This window comes from Drosophila serrata, unplaced genomic scaffold (assembly GCF_035046125.1).
Source record: "Drosophila serrata isolate PLE 108 unplaced genomic scaffold, ASM3504612v1 contig_3, whole genome shotgun sequence".
In the NCBI taxonomy this organism is placed as follows: domain Eukaryota; kingdom Metazoa; phylum Arthropoda; class Insecta; order Diptera; family Drosophilidae; genus Drosophila; species Drosophila serrata.
In genome coordinates, this window is record NW_028256901.1 from 204,902 (window position 1) to 226,099 (window position 21,198).

At 48.3% G+C, this 21,198-nt stretch overlaps 3 protein-coding genes across 10 annotated transcripts; 2 read left to right on the plus strand and 1 right to left on the minus strand.

Moving 5' to 3' along the window:
* Positions 1 to 894: 894 nt before the first annotated feature.
* OtopLc (proton channel otopetrin-like c) lies at positions 895 to 13,411 on the minus strand. 2 transcript variants are annotated; one of them, XM_020956444.2, is made up of 7 exons: positions 13,277 to 13,411; positions 10,572 to 12,692; positions 5,937 to 6,734; positions 5,754 to 5,871; positions 5,590 to 5,686; positions 5,345 to 5,530; positions 895 to 5,279 (listed from the first exon to the last, which is right to left on the minus strand). In XM_020956444.2, exons 2-7 carry the CDS (start codon positions 12,401 to 12,403, stop codon positions 3,973 to 3,975), a joined length of 4,338 nt encoding a protein of 1,445 aa, XP_020812103.2. In that variant the 5' UTR covers positions 12,404 to 12,692; positions 13,277 to 13,411; the 3' UTR covers positions 895 to 3,972. The 2 variants fall into 2 exon arrangements, with proteins under 2 accessions (XP_020812103.2, XP_086694315.1); XM_086838189.1 differs by having other exon boundaries at positions 13,172 to 13,411.
* Positions 13,350 to 16,427, plus strand: pie (pineapple eye). 2 transcript variants are annotated; one of them, XM_086840439.1, is made up of 4 exons: positions 13,571 to 13,766; positions 14,625 to 14,956; positions 15,020 to 15,170; positions 15,224 to 16,427. In XM_086840439.1, exon 4 carries the CDS (start codon positions 15,266 to 15,268, stop codon positions 16,328 to 16,330), a length of 1,065 nt encoding a protein of 354 aa, XP_086696565.1. In that variant the 5' UTR covers positions 13,571 to 13,766; positions 14,625 to 14,956; positions 15,020 to 15,170; positions 15,224 to 15,265; the 3' UTR covers positions 16,331 to 16,427. The 2 variants fall into 2 exon arrangements, with proteins under 2 accessions (XP_020812104.2, XP_086696565.1); XM_020956445.2 differs by having other exon boundaries at positions 13,350 to 13,766; positions 15,020 to 16,427.
* A 277-nt stretch (positions 16,428 to 16,704) lies between these two features.
* Positions 16,705 to 21,187, plus strand: LOC110187061 (uncharacterized). 6 transcript variants are annotated; one of them, XR_015272901.1, is made up of 8 exons: positions 16,748 to 17,029; positions 17,104 to 17,231; positions 17,301 to 17,545; positions 17,609 to 18,878; positions 18,944 to 19,736; positions 19,811 to 20,077; positions 20,211 to 20,418; positions 20,511 to 21,187. XR_015272901.1 is itself a non-coding variant. In XM_020956448.2 (7 exons), exons 2-7 carry the CDS (start codon positions 17,166 to 17,168, stop codon positions 20,604 to 20,606), a joined length of 3,078 nt encoding a protein of 1,025 aa, XP_020812107.1. In that variant the 5' UTR covers positions 16,705 to 16,810; positions 17,120 to 17,165; the 3' UTR covers positions 20,607 to 21,187. The 6 variants fall into 6 exon arrangements, 4 of the variants coding, with proteins under 4 accessions (XP_020812107.1, XP_020812106.1, XP_086694433.1 ...); XM_020956448.2 differs by having other exon boundaries at positions 16,705 to 16,810; positions 17,120 to 17,231; positions 19,811 to 20,418; XM_020956447.2 differs by having other exon boundaries at positions 16,736 to 16,810; positions 19,811 to 20,418.
* Positions 21,188 to 21,198: the final 11 nt, after the last annotated feature.

A 21,198-nucleotide genomic window follows, 5' to 3' on the forward strand; every position in this document is an offset into this window, starting at 1 on the left:
GCGTGGTTCACATCCCGGGTAACCGGTCGGTACGCGTGTCCCGGGTACATAGCCCCGGATACGTGGAATCCAGAGAAACACACAGACGTATATATATATATATGTATATATATGTATGTATAGGTGGAGAAGAACAGCATCCACAGTAGGGCTGCAGTGGAAATCAGGGGCGTACCAACAGCATCCACACAGCCCCAGAGAGGGATACAAAATAAGAGAGAGAAAGAGAGGCCATGGAGGGGAAATCTTCTTAGTTTGTCCCGCACGCACTTTTGTGTGAAAAGGACAGATACACATTCCCTCCCTACGAAAGTACAGTACACGTTCGCTATAGTTAACCAAGAGTAAAGTTTTAAAAGAGCACATACTTCCTTTGAGTGTCATTTAAATCTCTCTTTCTTGCAACATTTTGAAAAGGCACTTGAAAAAATATATTTTAAAGCTTGCTAATATCTTTTTAATATAAAAACATTAAAAGAAGTAAGCACAACATGCTTAAAAATATCTCTAAACCTCAGTTTCTGGGGGCACTCTCACTGACCTGTAAAAAAAACATACTAAAAGTCTTTTGAAAAGAAAAAAACAACCTTCCATTTGCTGAGCTTTTACTGTACTGCAAACTGCGAGTATATTTTGGAGGGCTTCAGCACTGTATCTGTATCTGTATCTGTATCCGTATGCGTGTGTATCTGCTCCTGCGCCCATATTCCCCAGCCTGAGATACAGATTCAAAAAAAGAGGGGGCTATGCGTCTTCTCCGAAGAAGCCTCCGATGGCAGGACCTCTTGAAGACCCCACCCTGAGGCCCAAATCCTAGTGCTATGGAACAGTATGTGGAACATTCTCGGTGTCTTGACCCATTTACCCAAAGAAAAACTCAAAAGGGCGGCAGCATTTTGCATAGTAATCGAATTACGTTTCAATTTATTATTAATATTTATTGCATATTTACTGCTCTTTTATAGTCATTATAGTTTTTTGTTTTGTCTCGTTTATTATTTTGTATTTATTTTTTTGGTTGGGTGGTGGTGTATTTGCTGGGGAACACAGAACATTGACGACTAGTTGTTATTTTGGATTTTTATGGGTGTTTAACTTTATCTTCATAGCCATTATTGTAAATACATATTAATACTTGTAACACTTAATACAAACTGCTTTTCCTAGGCTTAGTCCAAGTTGTATTTTGTTTTTAGTATTATTCGGGGCGAAATTCAGGTGAAATTCAAAGGAGAATTGAATCTGTTTTTATTAGAAAGAAATATATAGATCCTAAAGTTAATTGAAAAACGGAAAAAGGAACTGCAACAGTTTGTCTGGTTCGAAAGGGAAATATGGAAAACTCTATCCTTAATCTAAAACTACTTGAATATATGTCTGCAGATATTCCTAATGAATACCTGAATAATTTTTTAATGGGACCAAAGGAAGAATTTTAGCTTTGAAATGTATGAAAAACAGCTTACATTTTTAGGAAATGAAACCTTGAAGAAGTGAAGGGAAATATTTTAAATTAAATTTCCCAAGAGTCCTTGAGCTTGGACAGTTCTGAAAAAAGGTTTATGAAGAAGGCCTATCGATTACAGATTATGAAGTGAGTCCCACAATTGCAATTGTTACATTTAATTCTCGATTTTCATTTGTTTTTTACTGAGTAATGTGAACAAATAATGTTTCGGGTATAACTTCATATTTTTTTCGGCTTGCTTTCAAACTTTTATTTCGCTTTTTGGTTTTTTGTTATCGTACTTTATTGGTTTCTACGTGGAATAGGAGTTCCTCTAATGAGTCTTCGATAACTATCGCTCATCGTAACTACTTAGTTTCCCATAAATTCTAATACAATCGGGCTGTAAATATATATCCATATATATATAATTCAATATTAAATTTTGATTTTGGATTCAATTTGATTTCGTTATTCGATTTCTTTAGAGCAGTGTCCGGTCCGAGTCGGTGTACAATATATAAATACATGTAAGAAAATGCATATAAAGTTTTACAGTTAATTCTAGTTAAAAATTTAGTACGAGTATAAAATTGAAATAACTAATTTAATTTAAATATATATTTATATTATAATATACTTGTTTCTCGTTTGCTCCTTGACTCCATGATTTCCGTTCGTCGTTTTTTTTTGGCATTTCTCGTAATACATATAACTCTTGAATATACAATGGATGAGTGAGTAGATTCAAATGGAAAACCCAATCTCTGGCAATCATAACATAGGCTACGTAAAGAACTCTTTGGCATTGTGAAAATATACAAACATCGCGTCGTAAGTGGAATCATCGTCTATATCCTAGATACCTTATATACCATTATGGTAGACTATATAAAAAAAAGAACAGACATTCATATTCATTTCTATCTCCTTAAAATGTTACTCTTGTGCGCGTCTTACAGTAAGTGATTTCCTTTCCAATCTGATTTGTCCTTCTTCCAGTTGTATTCTCCTTTTTTGTTTTCTCTTAGTTTTGAGCCTTTTTAATACTGAATTATGTGTGTATTTTGAGGGAAACAAGCACAAACACAAACGCTGCCTATCACATAATATAAAGAATGAAAAGTGGGAGGAAACAAGGTTCCTAACAACACCGAACAACATCCTCTTCGGCTGCTTCAACAGATTCGCTTAATGATCAACGTAATATCTCAACAATATATAAGGGGGAGGGGATTTCCAAAAGAGGACTCTCATCGAACATCTACATTATGCATGTGTGAGTATATATATGTTTTAATATCCTTAGGTGCTAAACTGGGAGAGTGTGTGTGTGTCAACTGTCTACTTGGTAGTCCAGTGTTTGCTTTTCTTCGATTCCTCGTCTGGTGTGTGTGTTCTGGTGGGGTTCAATGACTTCTCCTGGAGGTTCTATCCTCTTCTACGATTGCTTTGCTTATTAACCTCTTTGGTTTCCGGAAATATATCGAGTAAATGTCCTTTTATCCTGGTTATGGCTGCCATGCCTTTGCTGATCCTTAGTTTAGCCTACAGATGAGGCAACAACCCGCTCATTCTGATCCTGATTCTGCTACTGTCTCTCCTTCAGTTCTATATAGTGTATATATAAACATATAAAATGCTTGTTTTCCATTTGCGAGCCTAACCGTTTTGATATATTCGTGTGAATTTTGTTGTAACTTTCCATTAATATATATATATGGGATGCTGAACATGAATACTCTCTCTCTTTGCTACGGCTACAAATAACTGGCATTTCCGCCTGATTTCTTCCTCGAACTTCGTTTTTGATGCTCAAAACCCTGGCACACAGGGCGTATACGCATTATTTGCTGTATTGCTCGTATATTGCGTATACGCAACCACTTTTTCGAAAGCTTTTCTGTTCTTCTCTTATTCCTTTTGTTTTTGCCTTTCTATATCTCTTCTCTGGGATATGTTTTTGGGGGGGAAATGGCATCCGCTTCCGGGGGGGCTTGGTGGTTGGTTCTTCCTCTTTGGTGGTTCTCAAATGGTATCTCAAATGGTGTCTTGGTGGGTGATGGTGGTGCTAATTAATGGTGGTGCTGGAGCCTGTCCTAGACAAAGCTGAGCTCATGGCCGCTGAGGGCGTCGATGAACTCAAAATGCGCGTAAACTCATTCGCCATTGATCACGTAAACCGGACAGAAGGCCTTCTCCGTGTTGAGTGATTGCGGCGACAGCGCCCGGATGGGTGCCCTCAGTCCACAGCTGTCGCCGCCTTGCTCCCCTTCCTCATCCTGTCCAGCTTCTGCTCCTACTCCCGCTCCCGCTCCTGCTGCTCCTGCTGCTCCTGCTGCTCCTCCCCCGGCCGTTGCCTGCTCCTCGGCTGAATTACTCTCGCCACTGTCCACCTCCTCGACGGTCTCCAGCTCACCGCCCGCCAGCGTTGTGGAGCAATAGCAGTAGGACAGGTTCGTCTTGAGATCCTCACAGAATTGCTGCTGCTGCGCAATGCTCTGGATGCGCGAGCGGGCGAACTCTCACATGTACGTGGGCTTTAGCTTGTAGGCCCTCTTCCAGATCTCGCAGAGGCACACCGTGGAATGGAATCGGTAGAAGATGGCCAGAGGCATCGACACATGCGTAATGATCGTCCAGGCCCACAGCCCGTAGAAGTTCAACTGAATGGGATGCGACTCCGCTCGGGATTTCTCCAGCGTGCTAATGGCCCACATGGCCAGATTGACCACCAGCATAAAGGTGACTATCTCCCGTCCCGGCTTCTTCCTTATGTGCTCCGGACTGACGGCCTGCCGCCGGCTGGCGTCCAGGATGAACATCGTCTGGCAGGCGGTCTGAACGATCGAGGCGAGGGCATTGATCGGGACCAGCATGTCGTCGCTGCGCAGTGTAAAGTGTCCGGCAATCACCGTGAAAATATTATACAGAAAGGATCCCGTCTGGGCGCCCACCAACAGGATGTCGTCCAGGGAGAAGCTCCTGTATGCATCGTACTGCAAGTGCCGGATCTGTATCATCCCCAGGAGCGTGGCAATCGTGGCCGTGCCATAGATGAGCAACTCACAAATGGTCACCTCCGTCACGGCCATGGCCACGAATTCCGGACGCGAGATCAGCACGAAGAAGATGATCAGCGAGATGATGGTCAGCACCAGGATGAGGATGCCCACGAAGAGGCCCTTGTGGGCACGGGCACAGTCCACGGAGTAGTGATGCGGCGAACGCTTCATCGGCGAACTGATCATGTCCGGACGCTGGGGTGTATTCGGTGACTGTGGCCGCGAGATGCTGCGCCACATCACATACAGGATGGCGGCGCAGATCAGCGAGTACTCGATGGTGCAGGGGAACAGGAACGGGGAAGCGTCCTGCACCAGAGTTCCAATGATATTTGTGCGGCGGCACTCGAAGATCTGGTACGGTCCTTTGAGGCCACGCGGCACCCTCAGATGCGCCGTGGGATCGTGCGGTATGATGGCATGTCCACGCGAATGTCCCGGTATCCTGTGCGAGATCCTCAGCGTTCGATTCTCCGGATTGTAGAAGGTGAGAATCTCGTGCTTCGTCTCCTGGATGAGGACATTGAGCCAAACGGCCAGATTGGTGCCGATCATGTGCATCAGGCCGAAGCGAGCGATGATCTTGTAGCGATACACCTTGATCTGTTCGTTGTTCAGAAAGATGAAGTACATCTGGATGAAGATGAAGGCCATCCTTGTGGCCGGTGTCAAGGCCAGCAGGACATTATGGCACTTGGTATCCGGATTTAGCTCAAAGTACTGACCAAACTCCAGGCCGGAATAGATCATGCTGCCAATGCCAAAGGCTGTCAGAGGGGAGAGTATGTATCATAAGGAGTCCTATCATTTAGATTCCCTTCAGGACACTCACCCACAGCTCCCATGCGCAGATAGAAGCTGCCATAGTGGTGCTGCCTTCCCAAGGGGGAGAGCAACGATGGACGCCGCACTGGAATCGGCGGAGGAAGACGACGATGCACCGAGTTGCTATCCGTATCCGATTCATCCATGCTGTCCGTGCCACTGGCCTTGGTCGTCGACTTGTTGGGGGAGGTGGCTATGGGAAGGGAATACATTATATTTATAATATATTATTAATGTGTCAGAGATCCCTACCTATGGGCACTGGCAACTTGGGACGTCCCCAGAGCAAGGTGGCGTACATAAAGAGCAGGAAGATCATGCTGCCTATGTACAAATACAAATAGTATACCTAAAATGAAATACATTTGTATCATTAATTCATATTTCACTAGGTTTTATTAAGAGTCTAGACTCACCTCATAGAACGATGGGGGAATGTATGTGGAGATGACCTCGGCCATGGGAAAGGCTATGCCCATAACCACCAACAGTTTGCCATAAAGTGCCGAGAACAAAGTGGCCAAGGCATCGCCACTATAAAAAATATATTTAGGAAACCCTAAGATTATAATTAGGAACCTAAAAATCATGTTACTTACGCCTTGACCCTCGGCATTGGAGGATACACAAAGGATGGTCGATGGGTCCGCTTGATGGCTGGCAGCACTGGATAATTGGTCAACTGGTGCGAGTGATACATCAATGCCAGCTGCCCCTCCTCCCGCTGGCTGCCTCCCAGCTCACATCCTCCCGGTGATGATGGCGGATCGGAGCTATCGACTCCACCTCCGCCGCCGCCTCCGCCTCCGCCTCCGCCTCCAATATCCCGATCTCCATCACCCTCACCGGAGCCCACGATCAAGCCACTGGGTCCTGGTGTCTCCTGGATGCTGCTCTTGCGCGGCAAACTCGACTCATCGATGGTCACATGATGCTGCGAACCGGAGCGAGCCGATACCCTGCCCGGCGACACGGCCACGGCCAGATCTGGGCCAGCCGCGGATGCGGATGTGGCGGCCAGCAGTCCGGCACCGGCACCGGAAACGGAAACGGAAGCGGGTGTCATTAGGCGACGTCGCTGTTCACCGGGTGAGCTGCCTCCCTCCGAAGACGATGCCGGCGGCGGCGGCGGTGGGGCATAGCTGCTGGGCACCGTGGGCGTGGGCACCCGGACGCTGTGCGTGTGATGATTCTGATGGTGGGGATGCTGGAACTGGTGCGGCAAGTGGTAGTGATGGTGACTGCTTGTAAAGTGAGCCCGGGCCGGCTGGCTGGTGACCACGGGGACAGGTGCAGGCGCTGACTTCGGCTTCTGCTCATCCTGGTAGCTAATGGTGGCCAGAGGTGGCTCCAAGGGCTCACCGGGAGCAGCAGCAGCAGCCGCGGAACTTAAGGAGCTGCAAGATGAGGAGGTGGAGGAGGATGATGATAAGTCCGACATGAATGAGATATATATATATAGTATATGGATATATATATGCGTGTGGCTGGATCTGCTGACCGACGTGGGCTCACTGAACCATCAGAGGCTTTCACATTGGATTCAGGCCCCGCACCCGATTTTGCAGATACAAATACAGAGATACCGATGTGCAGATAGAGATACGGAGCCACAGATACAGATACAGCTATGCAGAGATACAAAGCTACAGCTACAGCCACAGAGATACGGATATATAGGCGGCCGCAGCACTTAATTAAATAATGGTCACCCCTCGGATGCTTTTGGGGCATTCATTGTATCCGATGCCAGACATTTCCGTTCCATTCCATTCCGCGAATGCATTGAACTTCGCCAGGGAACGAATATCACAGATCACTGGAATCTCCTTGACCTTCGGGGAATACCCACCATCCATCCCAATCCACCCACAAAGCCATCCCATGCCTTTAATAACGCACAAAGCTTTAGATTCCGTTTTAGATTCCAATCCCAGAGATTATCATCTGAAACCCAGACTAGAGAGACCACACGAAAAAAAAGCATAAACTTAATGAAAAGGCCCCACGGGGCAATTGAAACTAATCGCCGTCTAGTGGATATATACACACAGACACTCACAGTGTGACTGGGTAACAGTGCGTTTCATAATATATATAATATTCATATCATTTATTGAAATCTATGCCAGTTCAACCCTCACAAAAAGGAAGCTGTAGCCCAAGAAACTTGCATTTCAAAGATGAATCTTTAAGATATTTCCCATATTTTAAGCCCAAGTTATCAAGTACTGACTGTACCTAATGCATATATATTTAGCATAAATCTGATGATGTGTGTCGTGCCGTAATGGAAATGTGAAATATATTCCAGTACGTGATTGGGATGTTTAATTAAGGCGGAACGGAGCAGCGCATGCACATGACACATGACACATGTCGGAAACCAGGTGGATTCCGAGGAGGAGGAGATGGATATAGCCTTAGGGGCATCCGACATCCTGCCCTGCCACGAGAGTATTCCACGCATCATCATTTATTCGCATTCAAATCAAGAATCGGGGCTAGATTCAAATACTCTTTGCCGTGTGCTCTCCAAAAAGCCACTCGAAAGCAAGACCAGAGCATCATTACGTGAGCTGGCTGAGGTTTTACACAGAGCGAAAATATGGTCAAGAATGAGAGCTTTACTACTTAAATAGTTAAATATTATATTCACTTAAAAGTCATTATAATAACCCATTTAATTAGGCAAATGTCGTGTGAAGAGAGACTTATATTTTGGGTAACTTGATATACTTAATTGCATTCTCTTTGAAAATTGTTTCAAAACATAATTACGTAGCTTAAAATTTATTAATATCATTACTATGCTCAGCATAACATGTAAGAAATATTAATAATAACATAACATATTTAACTTTGTTCATAATGTCATAACCATTTTTAATTTTATGACGATTTGCAACAAGTGTTGTGCTGGGAAGAGCTCTCGGAGCTTGTAAATAACCTTGACATCAGGACACACACGAAACACACATCATATCCTCGGCAACAAGGACTCCCTGTGCCTCTGCAATTGTGTGGGTCATGCACTCGAGCGCACTTGTAATCTGATTTCTAAAAGCGTGTTGCATACTTCAGGGCGTGCTTTTTTGTGCATATGTATGTGTATTATTTTTATTTTGCAGGGGTTGTTAACCCCACAAAACCGAACAAACCAAACCACCTTCTTGTGCCCCATGTGAGCTTGACTGTTGCATAAATGGATGGATGGATGGATAGTACAAGCCACCCGCCTGTGCACCTGCTTTTCATCTTTCTGTTCCCCATTTTTCCCCAACCAGCACGAACTTCACTGTACAGTGAACACTTGAACACTCCCAGGCAAAGTTGCATATTGTTGCAGAAATTGATTTGTTTACATTATCCTTTGACTATACAAAAAGGAGGGTCGAAAAGAGGGCTTGATTGAAATATATATTTAAACCCACCATTTAAGCTTCCAACTTCGTAGGGGGAACTTCATAGAGATAACCATTTATATTATTTAAAGAAATATAAATGAGAAGAACTATGCTTATTTTTTATCATAAAAATATGAAAAACATGTTGCAAAGAAAGGTTATATAAGGATATAGAACATTTACTCAGCACTTATCAACAGTTTCATAACCTTTCAAGAGAACTGCTTTGATAATGAATAAATAAAAACCTATTGTGACATTTCCTGATATAGAATTCTATGTCAATATTGACCGGAAGACGACCGACCGCCAGTCAAGTCGATATATTCCGTCCGTTTGTCGGTTAAAGTCAGCGATTAATTTCCGGCTCGAAGGGGCGGAAGGCATTTCATTCCGTATGCGGTATTCATGCGAATGCATTCACCCCGTGACAGGGACAGGGATCAGGTCCGGGACCCGGACGGAAACATGGACCCGGACAAAGGCCAGCCTGAAAGGGGGGTGGGGGAGAGGAGGAGCACCTGGGCATTCGGACATGAGAGCAAATACAAAAAACCGCAGCAGAAACAAGGCAGCTCTTTCAATTGACCCATTTTGCACACAGAGCGACTGAGGGACTGAGGGGTCTCTCTTGGCTTCTCCGGCGGATTGTGGCTGGCTCCGGGCAATTTGCCGAGTCGCACATGCATTTAGCGCCACAATAATGGGCGTGGCAATGGGGCCAGACGGGCCAGCAGGCAGCGTGCATACAGGTGACATCCAGGACCTCGACGAGGACGAGGACAACAACCTGCCAAGGCAAGCGGGGCTCACCTTTCACCTGCTGTCGCAGCTCTGCACCCCTCACCTTTCTATTCTCTTCTTTTTTTTAGTTTCCATTTCCATTTACTGCAACAATTTGCGCCTGTCAGGCCAATCGAGCGGAGCCGCCCAGCCCGTGTGCCTTTGAACCCGTGTAACGTATACGCACTCAAAGGCCGCGCATTACGTATACGCCACGAAGGCCCTGCACTGGAAGTCGTGGGGAAAACTATGAGGGAAACTCTGATCATTAATGGAATGTGGCAAATTTCATTTTGGAAAGAGACTCTCTAAATTGTTAGAAATAATTGTCCACTTCAAATGTAATATCTGCTAGCTTCTGCTTATTTAAATCTTTCTAGGTTTTCAATTTCAATTTAAATGCTTTAATTTAGTTCCCTTTTGCATTTGAAAAGAACTTCCCTAGAGCATTTTCTCTCAGTGACTCAACTCCGGCCTCTGTTTACGGCGTGAAACTTGTCCGGGTGTTGCTCTGGAAACGTGATGTTTAATTAATGTAAAGTGAGGCAGGCGATGGCAGACAACACCAAAGCGGAGGAGCATGGAGCAGGATGGGTGCCCATCCCTGCTGAGGCAGCATGGAGAACATGAGCACATAAGTTAAACAGTTTTGTTCAGCTATTAGCAGCGACTAATGGAGGCTGACGACGAGGTAGTGGGAAGGAGGGTCAGGACGAGGAGCAGGACGAGTGGGAGTGGGCTGAGGACGATTATGCAATTAGAGGAGCGCCCGCGGGAAGCCCAAGCCAGACGAGATGTTACAGATAGATACGAGCCGCGACAAGGAACGAACGCGTTGGCAGGACTACAAGTTTTCTCAGCCCAAGGCAGGCATGCCAAGGATTTTAATCTCAAAATGAAGCAAGGGAATCTTCAAGGAGAAGATTACTCCGAGAAGGATCTTTTGAGTGGCTTCACTTTAAAATATTTCTAATGCAATTTAAGACAAGACTTGAGATGGCTATCCTTAGAAGCACATTATAGTATCCAAGAACTTCAACTCACCTGGCCTGCTCCTTGCTGACTCCTGCAGCTGCGGCGGCTGCCGTCTCGGCCAGCTTGGGTGGGCTGCTGACCAGCGGCGGACTGCAGACCCGCGGCGGTGTGGTGATCCTTGGCGGACTGTGCATCTGGCGTGCCAGCTCCGGCGGCGGGCTACGCATCAGTGGTGGCGATGGCATGGCCGGAGCACCCTCACCGGCCGGCGGGCTCTGTACGCTCTGGCGCTGTGATCCCGACTTGATGGACACCGCAGGACTGCGCACCGATGTCTGGGATTTGAGTGAGGCCTGTGGCGAGAGGATGCCGGCAGCGTGGGCGGCCGAGGCCACGGATCCCGTGCGTGAGCCAATGCGGGAACCAGGCTGAGAGCCAGCCCGCGATCCCGGCTGTGAGCCCGGACGTGATCCTTGCTGTGATCCCCTCATTTGCTGCGATCGCTGGCTGCCACTGCGACTGGGTCCGCGGCTCTCGGGCTTCGGTGATCCGCCACCGATGGACGCGGATATGGAGCCAGTGAGGCCGGCCAGAGCACCGCTAGCTATGCTGGCCGCTCGAGGCGAGCTAATGGTATCACCGTGATGCTCCTGCAGTGATTCCCTGTCCACAGACAGCTCATCCGTCTCCACCTTGGTCAGCTCTTCCTCCTCCTCCTCATCATCGTCGGGGTCTTGCTCGGGCTCCTCCTCCTCCACCTCCTCCTCATCCGCCTGGTCCAAGGGCGGTGGCGGTATAAAGCCTCTGTCCTCGTCCAACTCGCCGAAATGCTCTGGCGGTGGCGCTATGATCGAGGAGGCCGAATAGCCATTGCTTGGCGGCGTGGTGATCGTGGTGGACTCATCCTCGTTGTCCAACGAACGACTGTAATCCTCGCGAGCTCCACTCACGGGCTCTGGTTCCGGTTCTGGTTCGGCTTCGGCTTCGGGTTCGGGTTCCAGTCGAGGATTGGGAAGTGGCGGCGAATTGGGCTGGGATTCGGCCTCGTTCTCGCTCTCGGACGAGGGCGTCAGCGGCGGTATCTGGCTGATGTGCTGAGCCGGTGGCGAGGACACCATCCGGCTAAGGTTGAGCTCGGGACACGGCGGCGGAGTCACGGGCGGCGAGGGGGAAGTGGATGGCGACTTGGTGAGCGGCGGTGTCACCACCGGCTGGCCGAGATTGTGTCCCTGGACATAGGAGAGATTCGACGGCAGCGGCGGCAGTGGTGGCGGTGGCGTTGACTTGTCCTCGTCATCGGAGTCTTCCTTCTCCTCCTCGGGATTCTCTTCCTGCTCTTCTTGGGCTCCTTGGGACTGCTGCTGGTCCTGGAGCAGTGGCATGGGCACTGGCTCCTCGGCGTCATCGGTCTCCTCGCCCTCGCCATCGTCATCGGTCCGCAGGCCGGCATCATCGAGCGGGGATAATGGCGGCGGTGGTATTAGGTCCAGCTCCAGCACAGAGCCAGCTCCCTCTTCCTCGGGTTCCGGCTCCTCCTCCTCCTCTTCCTCCTCTTCATCTTCTTCGGGCTCCTCCTCCTCCCCCTCCTCGTCCTGTTGTGGCGGCGGCGTGGGCGTTGGCGGTATGTCATCCGTCTCCGCCAGCGTGGGCAGCGGCTGGCCCAGAAGCGTGGGCAGTGGCGGCGGCGGCGGGGCCACCAGGAGCATCACCTCCTCGGCCAGCGAGACTGTGGGCAGTGGCGGCGGCGGGGGAGGCACCTCCTGACCCTGACCCTGCGACTGGGCTGTGTCCACCTCTTCGATGTCGGAGTCGATGCCCTGGGCAAAGTCCATGTAAAAGTTGTCACGCGAATCGCTGCTGCCGCGTCGCAGCTTCAGCGACAAATCCGGCGAGCTGTCCATTTCGCTCGCTTCCGTTTCCTGTTTTTATCTAACGGTATTTCTATCTGCCAGCAGGAAATTCCCTCACACACTCATGCACCCGCACACCCGCACGCACACAGTCCCGTGTGTGTGTGTGTGTGTGTGTGTGTGTATGTGTCCTGTTGTTCTTTTCGGGGGAGCTTTCTGTGTTTTGTTTAAATACTGCGTACACGGGGTTTTTTTTTGTTTAATAAGTTTATTAGGTTGTTAATTCTTGGTCTTTGGCGTTTTCACTCCATTTCACTGCACACGCACATTGTGTGTATCCCTAAAATGCACAAGGAAGAAGTGTCAAAAACACGCATACACACGCTACACACACACACACACAGCATCCCTCTCTCATGACGGTCTCTCTCTCTCTCTTTCTGTGTGTGTCGGTTTCTCTCCTTCTTTCCTCCTCTTGCTAGTCCTGGACCAGGACTCCAAAGATGTGGGCGAAGGGGCGTGGCAGGACTAGTGCAGTTAGCTGCGCACTTGGCTTTTTACGCAATAATCTGTGTGTGTGTGTGTGCGAGCGTGAAAGTGCGTAGTAGGAAGCAAGGAGGTGGGGGAAAGGAGGCAGTAGGAGAAGATAAAGGGGGGCAGGGAAAGGGTAGGGAAAACTGGAATAAAGGGGAAAGGGGGGTGTAAAGTAACATTTGCGTAAATGAAAAAAAAAACACAGTCACAATAATTATTAATTGTAAATTGTAATAACAATAAATTGTTTAGCATTTCCGCAGCTACAATTTTTAATTTGTTTACTTTTCTTTACACTTTTGTGAAAGTAAGTCAGAGAGTACCGTTATGTACACACACAACACACAAAAAAAAAAACAACAAATACACGAAGGAGCCAAAATCTGTTACGGTTCGTGTTCCGGTATTCCGTTGCTCCCGTTTCCGTTTCCGTCCCAACAACCACGGGTCTTGTGCTCGATTCACTTGTATTGCTATGCCGAGTGCCGCGACTCCTGCTGCTCCAGCGGCACTTAAATTTAGAATGAGGAAGACGCGGCGGCGTCCGCAAGCGGAATCCCAAATCGAAATCAAAATGAGCTGCGCCACACACAGCCTCTGCCTCTCTGTGCGCAGCTGCCGTCGGGGCAGCCGGTAACTGTGACTGCGATGCCCACGGTGTAACGCCAGCGGTGGTTGTCGAACGCCACTACAACACTACTGCCATGGAATACAACAACGCACTTGACCGGATTCCAATTGCTTTGTTTCGCAAAGTTTCGAGTTCGCCGTAATCGCCAGCCGTAATCCGCGGTTTCGCGACGTAGAAGCGACCCATAGAAAGTAGGGTAGAAAGTCAAGTGCGCCGTGCAGACGGAGTACAGAAGGTCCTGTGAAGCACGTAAGTGCGTCGCATTTTTTAAGTGCACTTTTTAGCAAAATATCTTTTGAAATATATTAGGAAGTACAAATTTAATAACAAAGTCTGATATTACTTGCACCTAAGATTCAAAAAGAACACAACAGTTTATTGCATACTTTTAGGCACCAATCAAAACCACATTGCAATTCACCACAGAAGGTAATTTTTAATTATTATAATTATAATTATAATTATTAATCAAATATTAATAGGTATTAACTTTATTAACTTAATTTGTTAGTATTTGTCCTAAAATTTGCTGTGTGGTAAAAGGATAAGGGTATGCAAACTATGGTGTTATTTGTTTCCGGATCAACAAAGAAAAGAAATTAAGAACAATTCATGTCATGTCCTATTCCCTGAACAAATGAAATCATTTTCATAAATTTGTTTATATTTAAATTTTATATAAAGATATTTATATTTTATATTGAAGTGTATTTTATTGAATTATAAAATATAGAAAGAAACACAATAAGAAACAAAAACATGTATTTAAATATGGACTGCTAATTATGGCTTACTTAATATAAACAATAACGCACTGCTTTTTAATTAGCAGTCAAACAGTAGTCAAAACTGAAAGCAAACAATAAAAACTCTTTCTTCCTCTCTCTCTCTTTGCGCAAAAATTATGTAGTTTCTGCGCAGCGAGAAATTGTTTATGGTGGTTTTTGTACCGGGAGAGAGAGAGAGAAATTTGTTATTGTTTTTGCTTCTGCAAAGACAATTTTGTCATCAAAATTAATGTTTTCCCTTTTTTAACAAATATTGTATTTATTATGTGCTATATATTGAGATTGCCATTTGTTCGTCCGTTAATTTTTCAACCATTAGAACTTCGGATCGAGAGAGTGCCAAAGGTTTTGAATAATTCCCATTGCCGGCAAAATACCGCTCACGATAGTTCTATCGTTCTATCGATAACAGCAACCTTGCGGCTTCCATCTCTTAATGATCGGTGATCCTCAGGATCTTAATAAGCTGGCCGTGTTTTCATATTTCCCATTTTCCGGCTACGGCAAGGAATTCCGGAAATGGAGACCAACGCAGCCGAGATGGTAACCTGCGATATTTGCAGGAAATCAAGTCGTAATAGTGGCGACGACACTCTGGTCTTTGGCGAGTGGATGCGGCGCATGAATCTGACGGTGCACTACTTCTGTCTGGTAAGTACCTAAGCTACCTGAAATAAAATTAAAACTCACTGATGTTCCCTTCTTCTATGCCAGCTCCTGTCCACCAATCTGCAGCAGCGGGGCAACGACTCCAGCGGAATAATGGGCTTCCTGGTACGTGACATCCGCAAGGAGGTAGCAGACGCCCAGAAAAGGATCTGCTGCTACTGTGAAACACCGGGGGCCACCATCCAGTGCAATAATTGTGGGAAGTACTTCGATCTTGTCTGCACCGTCGTTAATTGTTGCACGTTGCAGTTCGCTGGCCAGTTCCACAGCTACTGCGGCGACTGTCCGCCGATGGACGAATACAGGCAGCAGTTGGTGGACCATCCACCCACAGGCGCCACCTGCGACATCTGCATGGAGCCAATTGTGCTCTTCGGGCTCCATACCGTCGTGTTCCCTGAGTGCTGTCGTCTGGGCTTCGTCCACAAGATGTGCATGCGAAGGTACGCCGTTTCCTCGGGCTACTACCTCTCCTGCATCTGGTGTCGCTCGTCTAAGTTCCGGGACAGCATACGACTGCAGGGCATCTTTGTCCCCGATCGTGATGCGGAATGGGAGCGGCAGAAGGATGCCTACCGGGAGCTGCACAGGCGAAGCATTCGCTGCGACGAGAAGGATTGCCTTTGTAAACATGGCAGAGCTTACAACAAGAATATCTGGTTCATATACGCCTGCAAGGTGTGTGGCTCCACGGGGGCACATGCCCGATGCTTGGCGAAGTCAATGCAGCTGGCTAAGGTACCGGAACCCATCGAGTTCAAGTGCATCGATTGTCAGAAGTTGGAGAAGAATCTGGAGGAGAGAAATCTGGGGCGGTCTTCCGCCTTAAGCCTGGAAACCAATAAGGAGGATAGAGTGGACAACGCGCTCTTCGTGACCAAGGAGGGGCCACAACTGCCAGGCTCCCGATTCTCCGAATCCCAGGGTCCCGTGTTCTCCGAGGATGAGACGGATTACAGCATAGATGCCAGCGCCGTCACAGTGATTCCCAACGACAACCGGCAATCCATTGCATCCAGCCAGGATTCCATGAGCCCTATGGTATCGCCACCGCAGGCGGAAGCGATTGAACTAGAGGACTCGCAGCCACATCCGTCGTCAGTGAAATTGTTGGAGTTGCGCGAATCCTTCAATTGTCCGGGCGAACCCTTCTTTTATTTGGTGGTTTACGAGTTCGACGAGCATGGCATGTGCAAGGGTTCCTGCTTGCTGCGCTTCGACGATCAGGATCCCAGGATCAAGGACCGCTCGGAAGAAGCCTTGAGGCGAGTTCAAATCCGGCCAGAGGATGTTTGGTTCCGCAACAAGGACTGCGGGCTATATGCCATAGTTCACAAATACATGGATATGTTTTAACATACATTATATAAAATAAGCGTAAATATTAATATTGAAATTAAGAAAAAAACAAGTAACGTCATTAAAAAAAAGCCGAAATTCTATAATGCTCAAAGAAGGCCATGTCTCAAATTAAATTGTTGTCTTCATAGAATTTAACGGTTTATGATTTATTTAAATTCAATTTGAATTGAAGCCAAAACCTTACAAATGATCTATTTGGTATAGGAAGGGTCTGTAGACTCAAAAACAAAAAGTAAAAGAAGCTTTAGAAAATTTCGTAAAATACAAAAATTTCAAATATATAAATATAAAATTAATTTATTAGCCTCTAAAAAGTGTTGAAAAACATTGCCCGGCGTTGCCAGACATCGGACTTGGGAACGTCTGTCGAACTATCGGCACCATCGATTTTTTCGTACGCCACGAACCGATAGCAGCTTGCTCGCGCAGCTTCCACCACTAGAACAGCGGCCTGCAGAGTTTTGTGAAAATTCGGTAATTTCCTTTAATTTACGTGCACATTTCTCCAGCGCCGGTGTAACCAGCCCCTGCCTGCAACAGCCGGCAAGCCGAATTGGACATCGGGCGATTGCATTCTCAGTGATCCTCGAGGACGCAGGCTCAGAGCGCCTCCAAATACACACAGCACATTCACATTCCCACTCCGTGTGGCGTTTGCGACCAGCCAGCCTGCGTGTGGTTGTGCGTGTGCCTGTACGTGTGTGCCCCTGTGTGTGTGAACTGTCGGCTTTAATTTTTTTCTTTTATTTTTGCAAACACGCTAAAAGTTGTTAGTTTTTGAAGGATTTTCGTTAAAAATTGGGCATCTAAGGAGCTCAAAAGGGACAATATGTCGTACCCGCCACGGGGGGCGCCCATGCCGCCGTTTATGAATGCCTCGATACCGCCGCCGCACGTAAGGCAAATCGCCATCGAAAACTCGGGATTCTGGATGTTAAAGGAGGTTCTTTTATCCGCTTTTCAGATGATGCCGAACATGGGGAATGCGCCGCCGCGCAACTTTCGGAACTCGGCCACGATCAGCTCACAGCCGCAGGTGTACCATCGTCCACCGGAGCCGCAGCCACAGTTCCGCGGTCCCATCATCACCGTCTTTGTGGGCAACATCAGTGAACGTGTGCCGGAGGTGCTGTTGAAGCGCATCCTCTCCACCTGCGGCGTTGTGATCAACTGGAAGCGAGTCTCCACCTTTGGTTTCTGCGAATTCGAGTGGGTTAAGAAAGCATCAATCCCCTGAATGTCTAACCTAAATGCTATAAATCTCTCTTGCAGCGGCCCCATTGCAGCCATGCGTGCCGTACGCTTGCTCAGCGAAATGGAGATCGATGGCAAGAAGCTGGTGGCCAAAGTGGATGCCAAGAACAAGGTGCTCATCGAGGACTACAAAGAGCAGGAGTGCAAGAACGGCGACCGATCCAATTCGGTGGATGAGAAGACCGAGGACCAGTATGCCATTGGCAAGATGCACGATCTGCTCGAGGAGCACAAACACGAGTTCGACGGCTTCGATGGCAGCAATCGTAATGATCTCTATGGCAGCACCAATCGTAATAAGAAGACCCGACGCGAGGACGACATCAAGATCAAGGTGCTGAACGACAATGCCTTGGAGGAGGAAAAGCGCAACCTCATAAGCAGCGAGATCGGGAAGTTCCGGAAGCGGGCCGAGGCCGACGAGCATCGCAAGGAGCTGGAGAAGGAAAAGGAGAAGGAGAAGCTGGCGGCCAGCAAAGAGAAGGAGCGCGACAAGGAGCGCAAGAAGGCGCAGCGTGAGAGTGAACGTAAGTCGTCGACCAGCAAATCCAGCAGCAGCAACAGCTCAACCGCAGCAGCATTAGGCTCCTCCTCGTCCTCGGCCAATGCTGTCACCGCTTCTGCCAGTGCCACAAATGCCTCATCCTCCGCCTCAGCTGGAGGTGCTGCCGCTGCTGGCGGTGATTCGGATGTATCGATTGTCGACAAGGAGACGACGTCATCGTCCATAGCCAAGGATTCGACTGTAGTCAAGGACATGGCTACCGTCAAGGACCTCAAGGAGTCCTCCTCCTCCACCACCGCCGCTGCCAGTCGTCGCAAGGAGCCCGGCGTCATTGATATTACACACAAGGAGCGTCGCTCCGACTCCAAGGAGCGGCGACGCCGTCGCTCCAAGTCGCGCTCCAAAGACCGCCAGCGTGACCGGGAACAGGAGATCCGTGAGCAGCGGGAAAGGGAGCGCGAACGAGAGCGTGAGAGGGAGCGTGAACGGGAGCGGGAGCGCGTTGAGATGCGAGAACGCGAAAGGGAACGCGTGGAGATGAGAGAGCGGGAACGGGAACGCGAGCGGGAGAGGGAGCGCGAACGGGATCGTGAACGTGAGCGGGAGCGGGAGGAGAAACGGCTCAAGCCACTGATGGATTCGCGGCGCGAAAAGGAAATGGAGGAGGAGATACGGGAGCGCAAGAAGGCCGAGAAGAAGGCGCGTGAAAAGGAGGCCGCCTACCAGGAGCGCCTTTCCAACTGGGAGATACGCGAGAAGCGCAGGGCCAAGGAGAACGAGAAGGTAAGTTTGGGAGTTCTTCTTCGATTTAACATTAGCTTAACTAACACATTCTTACTCCCCTGCAGTACCGCCTCAAGGAGCTGCTGCGGCAGGAGGAGCGTGAGAGCGATGCCAAGCGCCTGAAGGAGTTCGTTGAGGACTACGACGATGAGCGTGATGATTCGCTGTATTACCGCGGCCGCGAACTGCAGCAGCGCCTGGCGGAGCGAGTGCGCGAAGCAGACGCGGATTCCAAGGACCGTGAGAAGGAGGCCGACGAGCTGGCCGAGCTCAAGACCAAGTTCTTCAGCGGTGAATACGAGAATCCATCGCTGGAGTACGAGAAGGCGCGACGCGAGATCGAGAAGCTGTACGAGCCACGCATTCTGATCAACGTGAATCTAGAAATGGGGGCGGATTCGGCAACGACACAGCCAAAGCTGGCCGAGGGCCGCAAGAATCAGCCGCCCGACAGCTACAATCCGGATCTGGCCGGTGAAGATGACAATTCCATATCGAACGATGGCCACGATGGCCATGACTCCATGGCCGACACTGCCTCGAATGCCAGTGGCTATGCCAAGAACAACAATAACAATGATAAGTCCCTGTCGGACAGCTTGAGCCGGCAGAACAGCGAATCGCGCGACTCCCTGGCCCACATCCACACGCCCACGCAGAGTGCCATGCTGAATGATCACCAGGCATCGCTAGATCCCCACCTGCCCTCGGCCACGCCGCCCGTAACCATGCCGCTCATCTCCTTGACGCTGGGCAACAATCTCAAGAAGAAGAAGATCGAGGCCACTGGCGTCTTTGTGAATGACGATGACAACGATGAGAATATTAATCCCAAGAAGCGCAAACTAGTGCCGCTAGGTGAGTGCAGCCTCTCCATTGACCATTTCCCAGGGATCTCTTCTAACAAAAGCTTCCTATCCATCCATCCGCAGACTACGACGACAACATGAGCAACAGTACGCCATCGTCCGCCCACCCTGCGAACAACAACAGCAGCAACAGTAGCAACAATATGAGCTCCGCGGATCGCCAGAGCTCCGCGGTATCGGCGGCCACCGCTGCCGCAGCTGCCGTTAGCCAAAAGATAGCCCTGGCTGGCACCGGCTCCGGCTCCAGTTCCGGCAAGAACAACGGCAGCAGCAGCAGCAGCAGCAACAAACATAATAGCAACAGCAGCAGCAGCTCCGCCAGCAAACACGGTAAGAATGAGGCAGCTGCATCTGCGAGCAGTAGCAGCAGCGCAGATGCTGCCGCTGCGAGCAGCAAAAGGGATGAGAATGGTGCTAAGGTGTATGATGAAAAACGGCGGCATATAAAAAGCATTATTGACAGGATACCCACGCAAAAGGAGGAGCTATTTAATTATAAGCTCGATCGCAACGAGATCGACAGCGGTCTAATGGAACGCAAGATACGTCCATGGATCAATAAGAAAATCATCGAGTATATCGGTGAGCCCGAGCCGACCCTGGTGGACTTTATATGTTCCAAAGTGTTGGCCGGCAGCCCGCCCCAGAGCATCCTCGACGATGTCCAAATGGTGAGTGCTCAATTAAATCTCTTCCTGATGGTGTACGAATTGAAACTAATCCCTGCTTCTCTTCCCTCTCGCTCTTATTCGCTGGCGCACAGGTACTGGATGAGGAGGCGGAGGTCTTTGTGGTGAAAATGTGGCGACTGCTCATCTACGAAGTGGATGCCAAGAAGAGCGGCATTGGGGGTAAATAGATGATAGAGGAGTAAGGAGGAGAGGCAGTTACCCGCTAACCACTGGGGAAATTGGGCGGGGTACGGGGTAAGGATCGAAGGGCAACATCCTAAGGAGGCGGAACCAATACGATTTACAACAGATTTTGTACATACAGGGCGTGTTTCTGGTTTTGCTTTCTCGCTCTTCCAAGCCAACAAAAGAGTGTAAGCAGCCAGGAGAAGAGAATAGCCGCCACCCTTTACGATGTGCCCACGATCCCACCTTGCTCTAGCATTAATGGCTAAAATTAATCATCGATATTTGTAAATACACCCACTAAACTCGCGTTTAAAAACAAAAGAGACACGAAACAATCATGAACAGCAAGCAGAAGCAACAAATAAACAAAGAAAACAAACAGAAACCGTACATAGAGACACCAACCGAAGTACGTATTGGTTTCCCTTACTTTTCTTTGTTTCTTACCAACTCTACGCACTTGGCATCATTATTTTTAAATTTTTTTTCAAATTCCAACAAGAACCATGTTTGACTTGAGAGCCAATAGAAATAAAAATAAATAATTGTCTTCATTTAAATAAAAACATTGAAAAGAAAAGTCACTAATGG

Coding starts and splice junctions, on each gene's coding strand:
- OtopLc (XM_020956444.2), bottom strand. CDS start 12,403: ATGGACAGCTCGCCGGATTTGTCGCTGAAGCTGCGACGCGGCAGCAGC. Junction 5,872..5,936: donor CCAATGCCGAGGGTCAAGGC/GTAAGTAACATG, acceptor TATTTTTTATAG/TGGCGATGCCTTGGCCACTT. Junction 5,531..5,589: donor CAAGTTGCCAGTGCCCATAG/GTAGGGATCTCT, acceptor CCCTTCCCATAG/CCACCTCCCCCAACAAGTCG.
- pie (XM_020956445.2), top strand. CDS start 14,825: ATGGAGACCAACGCAGCCGAGATGGTAACCTGCGATATTTGCAGGAAA. Junction 14,957..15,019: donor CGGTGCACTACTTCTGTCTG/GTAAGTACCTAA, acceptor CTTCTATGCCAG/CTCCTGTCCACCAATCTGCA.
- LOC110187061 (XM_020956448.2), top strand. CDS start 17,166: ATGTCGTACCCGCCACGGGGGGCGCCCATGCCGCCGTTTATGAATGCC. Junction 17,232..17,300: donor CCTCGATACCGCCGCCGCAC/GTAAGGCAAATC, acceptor TCCGCTTTTCAG/ATGATGCCGAACATGGGGAA. Junction 17,546..17,608: donor TTTGGTTTCTGCGAATTCGA/GTGGGTTAAGAA, acceptor TCTCTCTTGCAG/CGGCCCCATTGCAGCCATGC.